Below are 16,882 nucleotides of genomic sequence, written 5' to 3'. Positions count from 1 at the left end.
GACTTCCGCACCTTCCCCGCAATTCTGTGCGATGGACCCCTGGACCAAACGTCCTGCGGGGGCGGATCCCAGTGCCTCCAAAAATCACTCCTGTCGGCACTCCAGCTTCTCCAGCTCTGGGGACCCCAACCCTCTGAAACCCCAGCGGGCCTACTGAAAAGCTCCCTAGCTAGCTCTTGTGTCACGGCCCCCACCACCACCACAGGGGAAGCAGGGTCCTGACCAGGCAAGACTGCTCCTCCAGAGCCACAGTTCCTTCAGTGACCTTGCCCACCTCCTTGTGGCCTCCTGGCCAGCTCCCACCACCCCATCATCAGTCCCAGCTCCCCCCGCCCCCCCCAAGTGACAGACACATCAGACGACCCAAGCTGCTTTCCTGCACTTTGGTCTTTTATTATGTCCAAATATCAGGCATATATACAGGGTAATAAGGGCACTGTTAAAAAACAAAGCCAAAATGGCCTGGCTGAAGTGGCCAGTGGGCCACTCTGAGTGGCAGGGGCCTGGGCCCTGCCGTCCGGCCTCCAGAGAATCCCTGGGCAGGGGCCCCTTGGCACCATCTGGCCTGTGCACCGCAGTGACCTCGCCCAGCAGCCCCACAGGGCAGAGGAGCAGTGTGGGCCCGCAGTGTGGAGAGAAGCCCTCTGCGGCTGCCAGCCCTTCCCCATCCAGCTGCTTCCAGTCACCCTGGTAGAGAACCAACAGTCCTGTCCCCAAAGGTCTAACTGCTGTGGGCAGACACCAGTCCTCCGGGTGTCCACTGTGTGCTGATCCAGCCCAGGAGCCCCCAGTCATGGCCACCACGCTCAGAGGACCTGCTCCGTACTGGAGGCAGAGATGTCCAGAAGCCGCCAGGCTGCGTAGGGGTTGAGCTCGTCCTGGTCTCGGCAGAGCGCCCACACGTACAGCATGCGCAGCACCTTGTCCTGTCGAGGTGGGGAAGGTGAGGGCTGGGGATGAGGGACTGTCAAGAGGGGACTCCCGCTGGAAGGGACCAGGGAGTGGGGCAGCGGGCGGTAAGCCTGGCTCTGGGCTCCAGAGGCTGCAACTCAGGATGTGGCACAACCAGACAGCTCCGTCACCCTCTGACCTCCACCAGGCCCAGCTAGGGCCCTCGACTTCTGAAGGCCCAGCCCTGCTGCTTCTGCAGTCATAAAACCTCCTGGCTCCAGAGCACAGGGAGCTGAGGGCGGCCACCCACCCGTCCTGCTCCAATTCCTCCCTCACTCACCGGGTCGCCCTCGACCACCTCGCCTTTGGGGTTCTTGATCACCATCACCAGCTGGGCCTGGAAGGTGATGATCAGCACAGGCCCCTGCTCCATCATCTTGCCCATGGCCAGCTGTTGGGGGAGGGGGCGGGGCCGGTGCTCAGAGAGTGGCCACACCCCTTCCCTGCTCCTCCCTTTTGCAGAGGCGGCCCCAGCACTCCCTTTGTGCCCCTTGTTGCCCAGGCCCCAGAAGGAGACTGAGGGGTCGCCCGTTTCTGGGTGGGGGATTCCAAGGTCCTTCCCAGTGTGAGCCCAAGTCCCAACTGCTAAGAACCCATGCGGCCGCCCCAGACATGGGCTGGGTGCACACATCAAGGCCTCCCAGAGGGGCCAGTTCTGCACACAGGCAGGGAAGAGGGAAGCACGTGCTGGCGTGTCTTCAGCTCCCCATAGGGACAGTGGGGGCCTGAGCGGTCCTGACAAAGCGCCCACCCTTCCCAGTAAAGGTGCAGGGACACGCACTGCCTTCCGGGGCCCCGAGGTCAGGGCAGAGGCATCCAGTGTGTCTGCCACCTGCCTAAGCATTCTCCCACCACAGGCTCCCACTGAAAGGGACCCTGGAGGTCCCTTAACCCAAGCACCTGCCCGTGCCACAGCTCCTCCAGGGACAGGGCACCCCTGTGACGAGCACACCCCCAGGGAGACACACTCACATCGACGTTGTCGATGTCCAGGATGCGGGAGTGGAACTGCAGGCCCAGCGCTCTGGCCTGCTGGATGGGGTGGGCCAGCTGGCTGTAGGTCTGCAATGAGAAGCCGCACACCTGTAGTCCCCAGCACGCCCCAGGGCCGGCGCCCCACGGGTCCGGGTGCACAGGCCTGGGAGACTCTCCCTGGCTCGCCAGCCGAGCTCCGTGCTTTCGGCCCCGGCACTGTCCAGCAACGGCTCCTGGCGCCTGGGTTTGCCATGCCAGGAGTGGCAGATGCCAGGAGCCCGGCTCCGAGCAGCCGGCTGCTGCCACCCATTTGCTGGTCCGAAGCACGGCCCCGTCCCTCACAGCAAAGGCAGCGCTGCATCAAAACCATGAACTACAAGTGGTAGCCCCGAAGGGTTGGTAATTTTCCGCTACAGGATCTGAAACCACAGGCCCAGGCGTCCGGCGAGGCCTCTCTGACTGATCCTGGACTTGCCCATATTCACAGTCCTGAGTCTTGGCCTGGAATCAAACGCGTTTTCTAGGATTTGCCCTAATCCGCGGCTACTCTGACATGGGCTGCCCGGGAGGCCTGCTCCTCGCTGACCAGCTCCTCTGAGAAGCTGCTGGCTGCAGGCAGCTCGTTCTTCCCCAGGGGCAGCAGCGCCCCCCAACAGCCCTCTCCCCAAGCCTGCGCCCAGGCCCGGGACATGGGCAGCCTTGCAGCTTTCCTCTGGAACCTTCTCTGGACTCAGCAACTATGATGGAAGACATTCCAATCATACCTACTTTTTACGGAAATAACTGATCTACCAAGAAAAAAACCCAAACGCTGCCACTCCCATTTCTGGTGTGATTCTTTAAAAAAAAACGACATTTAAAAAACACCCTCTCTAAGAGCACCTGCAATTTCAAGTGCATTTCCTGGGGCACCAGCAGCTTTCTGGCAAAGATAATCAACCACATCCTAATGGACCCAAAGTATTTAAAAAAAAAAAAAAAAATGCCACCCCCACTCTCAGAAATGTCTGCTGGATTAGTCACCATGCAGAGGAGTACTTAAAAAAAAAAAAACCTGACATCTTCTCCTCTGCTTTCTCCAAGTTGTTTGTGAGCTGGAAGCAGAATAGAATCAGCCAAAAAAGGCTCTGGATTGCTTAATACAAATAAGCTCGGGGAAAAAAAAAAGCCCCATGAAGACACAGGTCAGGGAGTGAGCAGGGTGAGCCGAGGTGGCTGGCCAGAGCCCTGCGGGGACACAGAGGCTGCCAGGTCCGGGGCAGACAGAGTGTGCTCCCGAGGAGGGCTGGCCCGCTGTCCACAGCCCGGCGCCGTGCAGCCCCGGGACCCGGAGCCCTGACTCCAGGCAGCCTAGTCAGGCCCTGTCAGGACACACGGCTCCTCCCCATGCGGGAAATCTATCACCGTCTGTTTTGATCTGTGTTTCGGGAACTTGAAGTGAGAACAGCTAATGAGTCCCATCAGAGCTTCGTGTCCTGCAAATGCTGCATCTGTGTTCGTGCTGTTTCCTCATGACGCCTGTGACATGCGCGTGATGATGGACTCTGGCCCAGGGACAGGAAGGTCACACACACCCAGGGCTATTCACAGCCCCTCTCCGCCCAGCCCTGGCCCCCGGGGTCTCCCCACAATCAGGACACCAGACCCTGTCGTGCCCTTCTCTGACCGTCCTGCCCAAGCGGATCTCCAGGCTGTGATTCTTTTTAGGCCTAACTAGAAAAAATAAAAAGAAAGAAGTACTCACAGCTTCATAGCACCAATCTTTGAGAATGTCGAGCTCTCCAGAAATCATGGCCTAAAAGGGGACAACAACAAAAAAAATTAGCTTGAGTCTCAGAAGGGATGATCCAGCTGGGGGGCCCTCCACTAAAGACTCTAGCTGGGGAGAAGGGGCCCCCAGGGACCAAGGGCCTTGTGTGTTGACCCCCAGAAGCCCAGGGTGGTCCCAAAGGCCTCATACGAGAGGCAGAGGAAGGTGGCATCGTGGCGGGCTCACCCCGGCCGGGAAACTAAGCCAAGGAGGGCAGCAGCTGCCTTCTCGTTCCACTGGAGCTCTGCCCCGCTGGGTCCTCACAGGCCCAGAGGCAGGGACCCGGGCGTGGCCTCCAGATGGCATGGGGGAGGCCTCGGCAGGAACCCACAGGCAGGGCCACACCCACAGAAGGTGATGAAGGAGCTCAGGACCCAGAGCCCAGGACCCGAGGGTAAACACAGGCAGGCTCCCGTGGAAGAAACCTTTCATCTGTGTTCGGACAGCTGCTTTTGGGGATTGCTCCATTTCGACAGCCTCCCGGCCCCGCCCAGAGTGGCCTGAGGGACCTGGGAAATCGGAGGGGGAGGGGACCCTGGGAAGGTCACTGGGATGGAGGAGGAAGGTGGCGGGGATAGGGACCCATCAGGGAGTGCAGGGCCCCTCTGGGGTCTCATCAGGACCTTCCCCGGGTCCGGCCACATCGTGGGGGCTAAAGGAACAGACATGGCACAGAAAAGGCCACCAACCTCGGGCACGGGCCTTGGGGAGGGTGCACTGTGGCAGGACCCTGAGCCAACTGCTCTCTCCTCGCTTCTGAGCCATAAAGAGGGGCTAGGAGATGGGACCAGGATTCCCACAGAGAGGACACCTCGGAGGGAAGCCCCCTCAGGGTCCTCTTTGTGGCTTGGCCCCCGTGCCATAGTGTCCCCAACTCCTGAAAGGCCCCAGGCGGCCGCTCAAGGCAGCTTCGAGGGAACCGCCTCCAGCAGTGAGCACGACGGAGCCGGGCAGGAGGCTCCAGGCCAGCTTGCAACGGAGGTAGGAGTTGCTGCCGGACATCGTGATGGGGAACTCAGTCCCGGGAGCAGACGCACCCCACAGGCAAGGCAAGACAGAGAGCACCTGCCATCGTGGGGACCAGCAGGGCCCATGGGCGGCCCCGGGTCCCTTCTCAGAGGCGCGTGACAAACAAAGGCCAGGCGTGGGGACTCAGACCTCTGAAGCCGGGACAGCCGTCTGCCCCTGGCACAGTGCCCCACCAGGCCGCAGCCTGTGTGCTGTGCATAGCCCTGGGTGACCGAAGCAGGGCAGAACAGGGAGGGCCCACTGAGGGGCAACCCACCTCCAGGACGTTGGGGATGATGTCATTCTCACACTGCTGCAGGAACCGCTCCTTGTCAAAGGCGGGGTCGACTCGCAGGATCTCCGTGAGCACCTCCGACATCTCAGTCTTGGAGAACAGGCCCCCTGGAGGCAGCCGAGCCAGGAGTGGGTCGAGGGCCCACGGCCCTCCCGAGGCCGGCCCCAGTGGCAAGGACAGGCAAGCCACTCACCCAGCAAGTCCGTGACCTTGTCCGTCAGCGCACGGGACGCCCGGATAAGTGCGTTGTCGCTTTCATCATACTTCATCTTCATCTCGAAGAACCCTGTGGGGACGTGGGCCAGGGTCAGAGGCCCTTCCAAAATGATGCCTCTATTCCACGACTTCCGAGGGCTCTTTGGGGCCCCTGTGAGATCCACTCTCAGAGCAGAAAAGGTAAATGTGGGGCCCTCTCCGAGCCTGTGTCCCCAGCAGTGGGTCGAGGGGGCTATGTGAACAGTGAGGGGCCGCCCCGCTGCCTGGCGCTCTCCCTTCACAGGAAACAGGCCTCTAGCAAGCCTCACAGAACAAGGGACGAGGGTGTGCAGCCCCTGGGAGGCCCCCCACCCCAGACGAGAGCAGAGCAAGCCGGGCCCGCGAGCTGGCTGGCTGCGCCGCACCAGCGCTCTCCCTAGCGGGGAGTATCTCATGGTGGAATCCACAGCCGTGGCCCCAGCGAGACGGGTGTGCCTGGCCGCCCTGCTGCTGGCAACAGCTCTGGCAATGACAGCGGCGGGTGACGGCCCCCACGGCAGGGTCCCTGGCCCACCGGCCCAAGATGTCCCGGGCTGCCCGCGTGAGCGGGGCTGGCCACTGTTGGCCTGTGCTCGGCCAGGGCTCTGCTGCTCACTGGCTTGGTGAGCCTGTGGGAGCGGCTGGTCCCCTCGGACCCTGGTCTCCTCCTCTGTAAAGTGAGGGGATCTGGCTTATGCCCAGCCCAGGGGGACACTCAGGAAGCGTCTGCTGTTGCGGCCACGCTGTCAGCTGAGCCTTGGAGATGTGAACACTCACGATTAAAGACCACGTTGTTGTCCCTGAAATCTTTCCACTGCTGGTACCACTTGGAGTCCTTGTGCAGCACGACTCCCAGGGCCTCTCTAGGGAAGACGGGGCCAGCGGTGAGCGGGGGAGCACCCGAGCCCTCCCTCCCGCCCGGCCCGGAGGGGAGGGTGGAGCCGGACAGCTCTCAGCCTCCTGCCTCCTCCCTCCCCTTCCCACCGCCCCACCCTCTCCCCCAGAAGCACTAGGGAGCAGGAACTCCAGAGCAGTAAAGCAGCTGGGGAACGAACGGCGCGGGGGGTGGGGGGGACCGGGGCGCCGAACCTACTCATTGGGCTCGAACACCTTCTCTTCCTTGAACTTCTCTCCCGCAAACTCCTTCCTCTTCCTGAGCCGCTCTGGCCTCCGATAGGGCCCAGTCTGCCCCAGCACACTCTGGTCGAGCTCCTTCTTCACCGACTCCACCCCCTGGAGGAAAGCAGCCCACCACGCAGTGGGCACCCAGGACCTTCCCGACACTGCGGACCACCACGGCGGGCCTGTGCATGTGCACTGGGAACCCCAGTGTAGGGCCTGATGGCAACCCAGGGCCTTGGCCTCCCCCAATTTTGAGGTCATGTGGCCCTGAGTAACCTGCCTGACTTCCCTGCATGGACAGCAGGACTGTTCTAGATGGAACCTGCTTTTCTTCGGCCTCCGTCTCAAACCCCCAGGCAGGGGCTCTGGCTGCGTGCAGGGGGCTATGCGCGCCCCCCTCTGGAGAGCCTGCCCCCCGCCCCCGCCACCTGTGGCCTCTTCCCTATATAGTCCTCCCTCACTTGTCGCTCAGGAACTGCTCATCCCTGCCAGGTCCCCCAGGCCCCTTGAGAGCAGAAACATGGGCTTTCTATCTTGGGACCCCCATGGCCAGAGAGGACCCAGCCAAGGAAGATTCGACAGGTGATGGGGAACGAATTCAGGACTTCCAGTCACCCGGAGTGCAACAGGTCCCCGGTTTAGGGCCATAAGCAAAGACAGTCAGCAGCTCAGAGGATCTCGCTCGCCCAAGGCTGCCCGGCCTCAAGTGGAGCACAGACCCGGTGCCTCGGGCAGGGGCTCCCGCTTCCAGGGCGGCGCTCCGAGTTGGGAGCTCTGGCTCCTGGATTCAGAGCAGGCCAAGGGAGGCCAGGGCACCCCGGCCGCGAGGCCTGACCCACCTGCGAGAGGGCTCTGAAGGCGGCTGTCTTCCCCAGCTTCTCCCCGCCCTTGGACACTGACTCGGCGGACTGCTTGGCAGTCTTGGCTGCTTCTTCCACGCTCTCCTTGATTTTTCGGCCAAGGTCGCTTTTACTGACTTCGTCAAGACTCTACTGAGACAGAGGGAGGGGGATGTCAGCACAGCGCCCCTTGGGGCCCGCACGAGCTCCCCCAGACTTAGGCCGGTCTAACCCTCCCAAGGGCAGGAACAGGTGAGCATCTGGCCCACGGGGCCCCGAGACTCAGGTCCCCCGTGTACGATGTCCAGGGTGCTGGGCCCTTGGGCTCCGGGCTAGACACCAGGTCTGCTGGGCTCCCCCCAGAACGGGCAGGAGTGGCAGCCTGGGGAACACAGGGGAGGAGCCTGCGTCCAGCACGACACTGGCCTGACCCTCTCTCCTGCCCAGAACAGAGAAAAGCAAAACAAGCCCCGGAAAGGAAGGCCGCAGCATCTCCCTCCCGTCTCCACCCCGGCCTGCGGGCCAAGCAGCGCTTCCCAGTTGTTCGGCAGGAAGAAAAAAATCCTCCTCTTGCCTTCGGTCTTTGCCAGCTGCAAGCAAGCTTCTCACCCAGGCGGTAAACTGCAGGGCACGTGGGCTAGTCTGACTTCACCCTCCTTCCCAGGGGCGCCCTGCAGCCGAACTCCGGAAGCGGCCGACCAGGCACGCTCTTCCCTTCTCGCCGCCCACGGCCACTCATCGCCTGGGCCAAGTCCCGCCCTGCCGAGTCCCGGGCGCCGGCTCTGCCTGCTGCTTCCCGCTCCGCGCTCCTCCCAGAGGCACCGAGCAGATGGCCCCGGAGCGAGGCCAACGGAGCGCGGAGCGCGGGGGCCCCGAGACCATTACCTCCTTCACTGTGCCCGAGATCTCCCCCAGCTTCTTCTTTATCACCTCGCTCGTCCGCATGGTTTCCGATTCGATGGTTCTCTACGGTAGGGATGGTGTTTCTTTTGGTTACGACGCCACAGTTCTCTTACAGGGGAGGGTCCAAAGAAGTGTTTTCTCAGAGGCTCCTTCCCCCGCCCCGGGGGCCTCTCACTGCCCCACAGCCTCTCCAGCGGGCTCAGCAGCCGGAAGGCGGACCTGTGGAGACCCTCCACTCTCTCGCTAGGTGCAAGGGAGAGCAGTCCCCTCCCCCACCCCTCCCCCACATCTGACATTAACTGACATGGTCCTGCCTCACTCGGCACCCCTGCAGCTGCCAGCCCCGGCCGGATCCCCCACAGCCACGGTCCCACCTGCCCTGCTCCCAAACCACCCCTCAGCCCCCTTCCCTTCCTTAATGGAGAGGAAGGGTGATCTACCACAGATGGAGCAGACCTTGCGCATGGCTCGGGAGGGCGCCGAGAGAACAAACAGCCCAGAGACCCAGAGCGGATGCGGGGTGGGGGGCTGCCCCACCTCCCAGGCCTTGTGTGGCAGAGGCGGTGCAGCCCGCTCGCCATGGCAGGCGTCTCGCAGCTGCTCATCAATGACGACACCCACAGTGCGGTGACCCGCTTTCTACCCACTTCACTCAGAGAGCCACGAGCGCCTCTCAGGAGAGCGCGTCTCAAGCCTACTGCTCCCGCGGTCACCAGGGGCGCCCGGCGGATGCACACTCGGATCCTGCAGCTGGGGGGCTCCGAGACCCGGCATTGCTCACGAGATGGAGATGGCGCTGTTGGTGTGCACAGGCCGCGCTCCATCTCACCACGGAAACGGAGGGCTGGCAGCGGACTCCTGTCCCCTCGCCCCCCAGTGCCAGCACAGTGACCTCGCCTGCCCCTGCCACACGGGCACCGCGCGGGAAGCAAGTGTCCCAGCGGGGGACACGCGCAGCAGAGGGACTCACGTATTTCCTCCTGGCTTCCTGGAGCGCGTCAGACTCTTCCAACCTGCGGGCCTCATCTCGGAACTTCTTTATACTTTCTTTCATTTCCTTGTTTTTGGCTAATTCTTGTTTGATATTATCCAACAAGCCAGAGAGAAAGCCTTTCCTGTTTCCAGAAGAATAAGATCTGGACTAGAAAAAAATGGGAAAAAAAACAAAGGGTTTGTACTTTCTCCTCTGCGCCGATACGGGTTTCACAATGAACAGCTACCTCTTTCCTGAGTGACAAAAGTCAAATCAAAAAAGCATCGGGTTGGGTGCCTGGGGGGGGGCTCATTCAATTAAACATCTGTCTTCGACTCAGGTCATGATTCCTGTGTCCTGGGATGGAGCCCCAAGTTGGGCTCCCCGCTCCGTGGGAAGTCTGCCTCTCCCTCCCCCTCTGCCTCCACCCCCATTCACACTCTGTCTCTCCTTCTCTCATAAATAAATAAAATCTTTAGAAAACATATATATAAAAAAATAAAAAAGCATCAGGTGGTAAGTTGTGAAATGTCCGGACAATAAAATATCATTCAATAATAAAAAGAAATGCATTAGCAAGCCATGAAAAGATGCAGTGGCTTGCCACAACGTCCTATCTCAATGACATCTCAATTTAAAAAAGACCCAGGGAGGGACGCCTGGGTGGCTCCGTGGGTTAAAGCCTCTGCCTTCGGCTCAGGTCATAATCCCAGGGTCCTGGGACCGAGCCCCGCGTCGGGCTCTCTGCTCAGCAGGGAGCCTGCTTCCTCCTCTCTCTGCCTGCCTCTCCACCTACTTGTGATTCTGCCTGTCAAATAAATAAATAAAATCTTTAAAAAAATAAAAAAGACCCAGGGAAACCTTGGCTGCATACCGCCAAGTAAGAGAAGCGGATCTGAAGAGACTCCAAACGGTATGATCCCGCTCTAGGACCTTCTGGAAAAGGTGAAACCATGCAGACAGTAAAAGGATCAGTGGTTATCAGGGGCCCGTTGGTGGGGGTTGGCGGGGGAGATGAATGGGCAGAGCCCACGGGAGTTTCTGGGCACCAAGACTACTCTCTGGGACACGATGACAGTGGACACGCAGCAGACGTCTGTCCTCAGCCCAGGAATGTGCAGAGTGAACCCTGAGGTAAACCACGGACGTCAGGTAATGATTACAGATCGATACTGGCTCATCAGCCGTAGCTACCGCGCTCCACTAACGCAAAACGCGCCTCATGGAGAGACGCCTCACAGGGACACTGTGCCCAGGTGGGAGGAGAGGGGGAGGGGGAGCTGATGGGAACTCTCTGTACTTCCTGCTCAGCTTTTCTGTACATCTAAAAGTGCACAAAAGAATAAAGTCTATTCTGGGGCGCCTGGGTGGCTCAGTGGGTTAAGCCTCCGCCTTTGGCTCAGGTCATGATCCCAGGGTCCTGGGATCGAGTCCCACATCGGGCTCTCTGCTCAGTGAGGAGCCTGCTTCCCCCTCTCTCTCTGCCTGCCCCCCTGCCTACTTGTGATCTCTGTCTGTCAAATAAATAAATAAGATCTCAATAAAATAAAATAAAATAAAATAAAGTCTATTCTAAAACAAAACAAACTACCAGGCTCCTTCTCCAACAGAGGAAACCCTGGACAAGAAAGAGGCACAGGTGAGAATCCTCAGAGGGACTCAAATGTGCTCACCCCAGGTGAAGGTCAACAGCCAAAGGGGCCCTTGTCCTAGGACTGGAGTTCAAAGGACTCCGTGGCCCCTTATCCCAAAGAAGCTGGCATGGGACCCTGCTCCCTGGGCTTCTGGGGCCGGAACAACTGCTTCCTTTGGGGGTCACTCTCAAGTCCAAAGTTGGGACTCACGTGTCACCCCAGGGCTTGGCACAAACCTCCCTCATCAACCCACAGGATCACTGTCACCAAGAACCAAAGCTCAGGGGTCTCTCTTGTAGGAAAACCCGACAAACCCAGAAGCCAGAGCCTAGGGAGGCCACAAGAAAGGCCAAGGCCCCACTCCAGGAACAAGAGTCAGTCCACTGCCCAAGACACAGGCTTCAAGGTCAGACTAGGCCAGGTTCGGATCTCCGCTCTGCCGCAAGCATGAGAGTAGGCTCCGAAAAGGGAATGCTTGAACAGCGACACGAGGGAGTTGTGCCATGGGACAATGGGCACTTTCACAGTGTGCAAGTGCACCACCGTGGACACGGCCGGCCTTCCCACTTTCAGGGTGACCGACTCCCGAGCCCCTATCAAGCCGCAGGGCCAGCCTGGCCAGGCTTTCTGGTGGTGGTGGTGGTGGGGGTAGTCCAAGTTCCAAGACTGTCTGGGACTGCACCACTGTCTACGTGAGAGAGTCTAGTGCTGAGAGGAAACCCAGAGGGAACGGTAGGGTGTGGGCTGCCCACCCCCCGTGTGGGTCTGGGGAGGTAGGTCAGCTTCTGGGCTTTCCTCCCAATAGCGGTGAGGCACCCACAGAAAGAAGCACGGTTGAAGAGGTATGAAGGGAAGGGCAAAAGCTCTAGAAAATGTGGTCTTGAGGAACAAAAGAAACAGGAAACCAAGCTCCTGATGTGGGTGACTCTGCTCCAATGCCTGGAGGGCTGTCACAGAAAAAAGGGAAGAGTCGCAGGGAGGTGGGTTTCAGCAGAGTCCAGGGACGCCTTCCCAGCCATCAGAGCCGACACGTCATCCCCTCCATCAGGCTGGACCTCCTCCCGAGAGGACCAGCAGGCTGGGCTCCGAAACCTCGAAGGGCTTAGCTGTGGAATGTCAGCCTATCAGCGGCCCCGGGCAGTGTGAGCAACACTTGAGGCCCTCTCTTCCTGTCACCTAGACCTAATCTTTCAGAAGACGTTCCCCTGCCCTCAGCTTGCCGGCATTCTGAGTCACTCACCACGGGCAGCTCTCTCCCGGGCCAGCGCGTCTGAGAGGTACGGTGGCGTAGCGGCAGCAGGCTGTGGCTGGACAGGAACTGGACCCCACTGCCGAGGCATCTCTAATTGGGCGAGAAGAGAGAAAAGACCCAATACAGGTAAGAGACTGACAGGGAAGCAGGTAGGCCACACTAAAAAGCAGGGGGGTCGCCCAAGACTGATTTGCCAATTTTTACCGCATGCCTGTGCTGCATGCTAGTCGCTCGGCAATCTTGCTAAATTCTGAGAAGCCAGTAGAATCTTGCGGAAAAGACGACACTGGATCTGCACCTCCAGAGTCCATGTCTACTTTCCTGCCTCTGAACCTGGGGGAAACCAGAGGAGGCCTGGGAAAGGCCAACCTACAGTGGAAGAAGGTGAATCATGCCAGTCTGATTTGATCCCAGAACCTGAAATGGGCACCCAGAGCCTCGACACTGGCAGTAAGCAGTCTTCTCTCACAGCCTACCCCCTTTCTACCAGCCCTGGAAGAGCAGAGACCTGGGCTTTCAGAGGTAAAACACGGAGAACTTCTTGGTCCAGGCACAACCCTGGGACAAACCTACCATGTCCTGGTCCAGGGCTGGGCTGCCAGCGGGACAACTGAGGGGACCCACCTGAGCAAAGATACTCTTAATGTCATATAAAAGGCATTTCTGCTCCCACCAAATGAAGAACTTAAGCCCCATAAGAGAAGGGCCTGTGCAGGTCTTGTTCAATGTTGAACCCTAGCACTCAGAGCTAAGCCAGGTATGCTGATGTCAGTGACCCCGCAGAATCACGCTTCCATTTCCACTCTCTGGCCCTTTCCTCTCCCTGTGTCACTCCTCCATTCTCCAGGAACTTTAAGCAACATCCCAAATGTCACCATCTCCTATAGCTCAAGAGTAATTCCTGAGATGCCTGGCTGGGTCAGTTGGAACAGACTGAGACTCTTGATCTTAGGGTGATAAGTTCGAGCCCCATGCTGGGGATAGGGATGACTTAAATAAATAAACTTACCAAAAAAATTGTTAAAAAAAAAAAAACAAACAGTAACTCCTGAGATGCCTGGATGGCTTTGTCGGTAAGCATCTGTCTTTGGCTCAGGTCATGATCCCAGGGTCCTAGGACCAGGCCTTGAACCAGGCTCCCTGCTTTTTTCCCGATCCCTCTGCCTGCTGCTCCCCATGCTTGTTCTCTCTCTCTCTGCCAGATAATAAAGTAAAATCTTTAAGAGAGAGAGAGCAACTCCCAAGAGTTTAAGTAAGTTCTTCTTCTCTGCCTACATTATTGATCCTGGAGCCACTGACTTCAGCAACAGTCTGAAATAGTCTGTCTAACTTAGGAAAGAAATCCCACAGTATGCCCAAACCTGAGGTTGGTTCCCCACCAGTTTTTGTGCCCAAATCCAAACATGTAGAGATTCAATCTCTCAGCCCTGACTCTTAAGACAAGCAGCACCCCCCCCCCCAAAAAAAAAACCAGCGTTGAATCAGAGAGCTTCTTTCTCCCCACACTAGGATCCCTATGAGACATTTCCTCCCTGCATTCCGGCTCTGTGGTCAGCCTGACCCAGGGTGCTGGCCGTGTCAGCTACTGGAGTAGCTGACATTGTGGACAGGTTGCTTAACCTTTTTGAGCCCCGGTTTCCTCACCCAGTCCCAACAACATGAAGCACTACTGTTTTCTGAGCGCGCTATACACACCTCAACTCCCACCGCCCCTGTGAACCCAAGCTCTCAGCCAGGGCGACAACTACCAGCCGCACTTTCACACGGAGGGTTAGGAGGAGCGAGGCAGGAAATGCTCTTGGTAGAGGACCTGGCATATAAACGCGAGCCGTGACTGTCACGGTGTTCTGACTTCTCGCTGTTTCTCCACTGGGCGCCCAGGCCACCATTCACTCCCCGAAGCACGTGGAGTCTGATCGGGAAGTGAGGGGCGATTCGCCCCCCGCCCGGCTCCGCCCATGGCGGCCTCCGACCCGGCACGCTCTGCTCCTGCCCACGAGCTTCGCTCCGGGATCCCGGGCCCGGCCTCCGCCGACCCAATGCCCCAACCCCAAGGTTCTCGCCGAGCCCAAGGGAGGGCGGAGGGGGCCAAAGGCCTGAGGACAAAAAGGCCCTGGAGGTCGCAGGCCTGGAGCTCCCTGGACCCGCCCCCAATCTCCACCCTAACCCCGCACGTCCACTTACCCGCGGGCAGCGGCACCAGCCTCCCCACAGCGCCGCCGCCGCCATGTTGCAGGATCCCGTGTGACCTTCTTGCGACGCGGCCCGATGGCGTCACCCGCCGCGTCGATGTGGCGCGGCGTGGGCCTGGGAAAAGCCGGCTCTGGGGGCGGGGTTTCGGAGAAGAAACAGCCTATGACTAGACAGCATTCCCGGGGAGGGCGGAGCCTTGGAGAGCGGTGTGGCATAGGGCGGAGCGTAATGAGGGGGGAAATTCCTAGACAGCTAGGCCTCTGATAGGGCAGGATTTCGGAAGGCGGGGCCTGGTACTGGATGTCACCCGGGGGGCGGGCACTTTTTTGAAGCGGAGACCTGTGGTTGGATAAGACTGCGAAGGGGCGGGTCGTGAGGAGGTGCTGCGTCGCGAGCCGTGAGCTCTCCGGCAGATCACGCGGGGTTGCCGCGGCTGGAAGGACGAGGGCGATTCCGTTGGATTCTGACCGATGGGCCCGCGGGCCGGCCCTGTAGTGACTGGCCCTGGGTCTCACTGACAGTGGCCTGGAGGGACCGACAGAAGGGCAAGTGAGTTGCTCCAAAGCGAGAGCCCAGGAGCCCACTTTGTGCAAAACGTTGAGAAAGCGCCTGTTGGTTTTAGTCCAGAACAGGAAGGTGAAGCTGAGACCAGGCCGGGTGGACGCCACTCCTCCACGGATTCCGTGTGACTTGACACACTTGGCCCTGAAGAAGATCAGGCCTTTTGTCTTTTTAGCTCCGGGACACTATTTGCCATTTAGAGAATGCCGCCACCAAGTGGCGGTACCTTGACGTGGCCGCGCAGTCTGAGTCTGGGAGGGATGGGGACGGTGGCGAAGTCCGCGCGTGTTGCCTTTGCCCTCTTGTAGCCTTTTGAGGTTTTAAACTGTGATAAGGTCTGTGGGACTTGAAAGGGAGGCAACACACACTCCCTCTAGCTTCAGGGCTGGACAATTCTCTGTCTCTCAGAAGCTCCACCTCCAGGTGGGAGTCTGCGATCCACTCTGGATTTGTCTGAAATATCTTGACTCCAAGAAGAGCCAACTAGTTAAGTGGTTGGGATATATAGGTTTGTTGCTGAGAAGAAGGTCAGGGCTTCTTCATAGTAGCTAAAACCATGAGATCGGATCAGGGCACCTGGGAGTGTGTCAAATGGGCATATCTAAGGCCGAGGGTAAAGTGGAGGGAGAAGAGCCCTGGGAAGAGACTGCGCAGGACTGGTCAACAGGTAGGGAGAGCATCTGGAGGACCTCAGAGAAGGCAGGTGGTGTGCGGAGTGTTGGATGCTGCCGGGGACTCTTGCACTCGGGCAAGGTAGGCATAGCCAGGCCGGGTCCGTCATTCTTGGCATTTTGCAATACGGAGGTCCCTGGTGAGAAGCAAGGGCATTCTGGTCGAACGGTGATGGTGGAAGCCAGATTTCAGTGGGTTGAGATTCCTTTTTTTTTTTTTTTTAACAGAGGTAAGCCGGAGTCAACTTGTACTGGCCGGCGAGAGCTAATTGTCAAGTTTTTAGGAATCTGGGAGCTAGTTGTCAAACAGCCGTTGTTGAAAAGTTCATGTGTAAACTTCCCCATCACATGGATCGTATTTAGGCAAAGGTAATAAATACTCAAAACGCAGTGCTTTCTCGTTATTTTTCCACGTGTCGCTAGCTGTGCTACTGGAGGTATTTACGTAAGTCACATCTGGATGCTGGGAATGCTGTCCTGTGCACTTTTGCATCCTCTATCAACTCCGTGTCCCGTGACGCTACATCCAAGGCTTGAAAATCAGCCACGGTGGGAGTATTTATACCACAGGAATTGGCAGACACTACAGATCTTGAGCTTTGGCTCGTTTAGAGGGCCCATTAGTAAACACTCAGCCGGCCCATAGAGCAGGCATGGACACCGCTGAGGAATCTTTGCTGTGTGTAGCGGAAGAAATGATGGCAGCTGGAGGAACATATGGGGAGGCCTGAGGGTGCTGTGCTTCTCCACCTTTTCATTTTGAGACATTTAAAAGCCACCAAAAAAGTTGCAAGAGTGGTATAATGAACACTCATAGACGCTTCCTCTAGATTCATTTTGACCCTTGCCATCTCTTATATGTATTGACACAAATGTATACAAGCATATTTGTTTGTTTTGCTAAACCTTTGAAAGAGAGTTGCAGACATCAGGACACTTCCCCTTCAATACCTCTTCTGGGGCGCCTGGATGGCACAGTCGTTTAGCGTCTGCCTTTAGCTCAGGTCTCGATCCCCAGGTCCTGGGATCAAGCCCTGCATTGCTCTCTCTCTCTCTGTTTCAAATAAATAAGTAAAAAATCTTTTTAAAAAAATATTTTATTTACTTGACAGAGAAAGACACAGCAAGAGAGGGAACACAAACAGGAAAAGTGGGAGAGGGAGAAGCAGGCTTCCTGCTGATCGGGGAGCCCCCGGTAGGGGCTCCATCCCAGGACCCTGGGACCATGACCTGACCTGAAGGCAGACACTGAATGACTGAGCCATCCAGGTGCACCAGTAAATAAAAAATCTTAACAAAAAAATACCTAAGCACATTTCTGATAAGGGCATTCTCTACCAGACCACAATGCCCTTATCAACCTGAGAGAGTCATTATTGGCAATTAAATCAATCAAATAAAACTCTCCAGTATTCCTTCCCCAATTTTCTCTTCGTAGCTTTTTTTTTTTTTTTTAAGATT

General features: G+C 58.1%; 1 protein-coding gene across 1 annotated transcript; it reads right to left on the bottom strand.

Annotated features, from left to right (window-relative positions):
* Positions 1 to 369: 369 nt before the first annotated feature.
* On the bottom strand, positions 370 to 14,313 carry TIMM44 (translocase of inner mitochondrial membrane 44). The gene is made up of 13 exons (XM_059159774.1): positions 14,181 to 14,313; positions 11,985 to 12,086; positions 9,108 to 9,278; positions 8,120 to 8,200; positions 7,235 to 7,384; positions 6,367 to 6,506; positions 6,051 to 6,136; positions 5,233 to 5,325; positions 5,022 to 5,146; positions 3,671 to 3,721; positions 1,924 to 2,013; positions 1,232 to 1,342; positions 370 to 926 (listed from the first exon to the last, which is right to left on the bottom strand). The coding sequence occupies exons 1-13, from the start codon at positions 14,223 to 14,225 to the stop codon at positions 807 to 809; spliced, it is 1,365 nt and encodes a 454-aa protein (XP_059015757.1). The 5' UTR covers positions 14,226 to 14,313; the 3' UTR covers positions 370 to 806.
* Between the last annotated feature and the right edge of the window lie 2,569 nt (positions 14,314 to 16,882).

This window comes from Mustela lutreola, chromosome 2 (assembly GCF_030435805.1).
Source record: "Mustela lutreola isolate mMusLut2 chromosome 2, mMusLut2.pri, whole genome shotgun sequence".
Classification (NCBI taxonomy): Eukaryota; Metazoa; Chordata; class Mammalia; order Carnivora; family Mustelidae; genus Mustela; species Mustela lutreola.
This window is presented reverse-complemented; position numbering and strand designations above follow the sequence as displayed.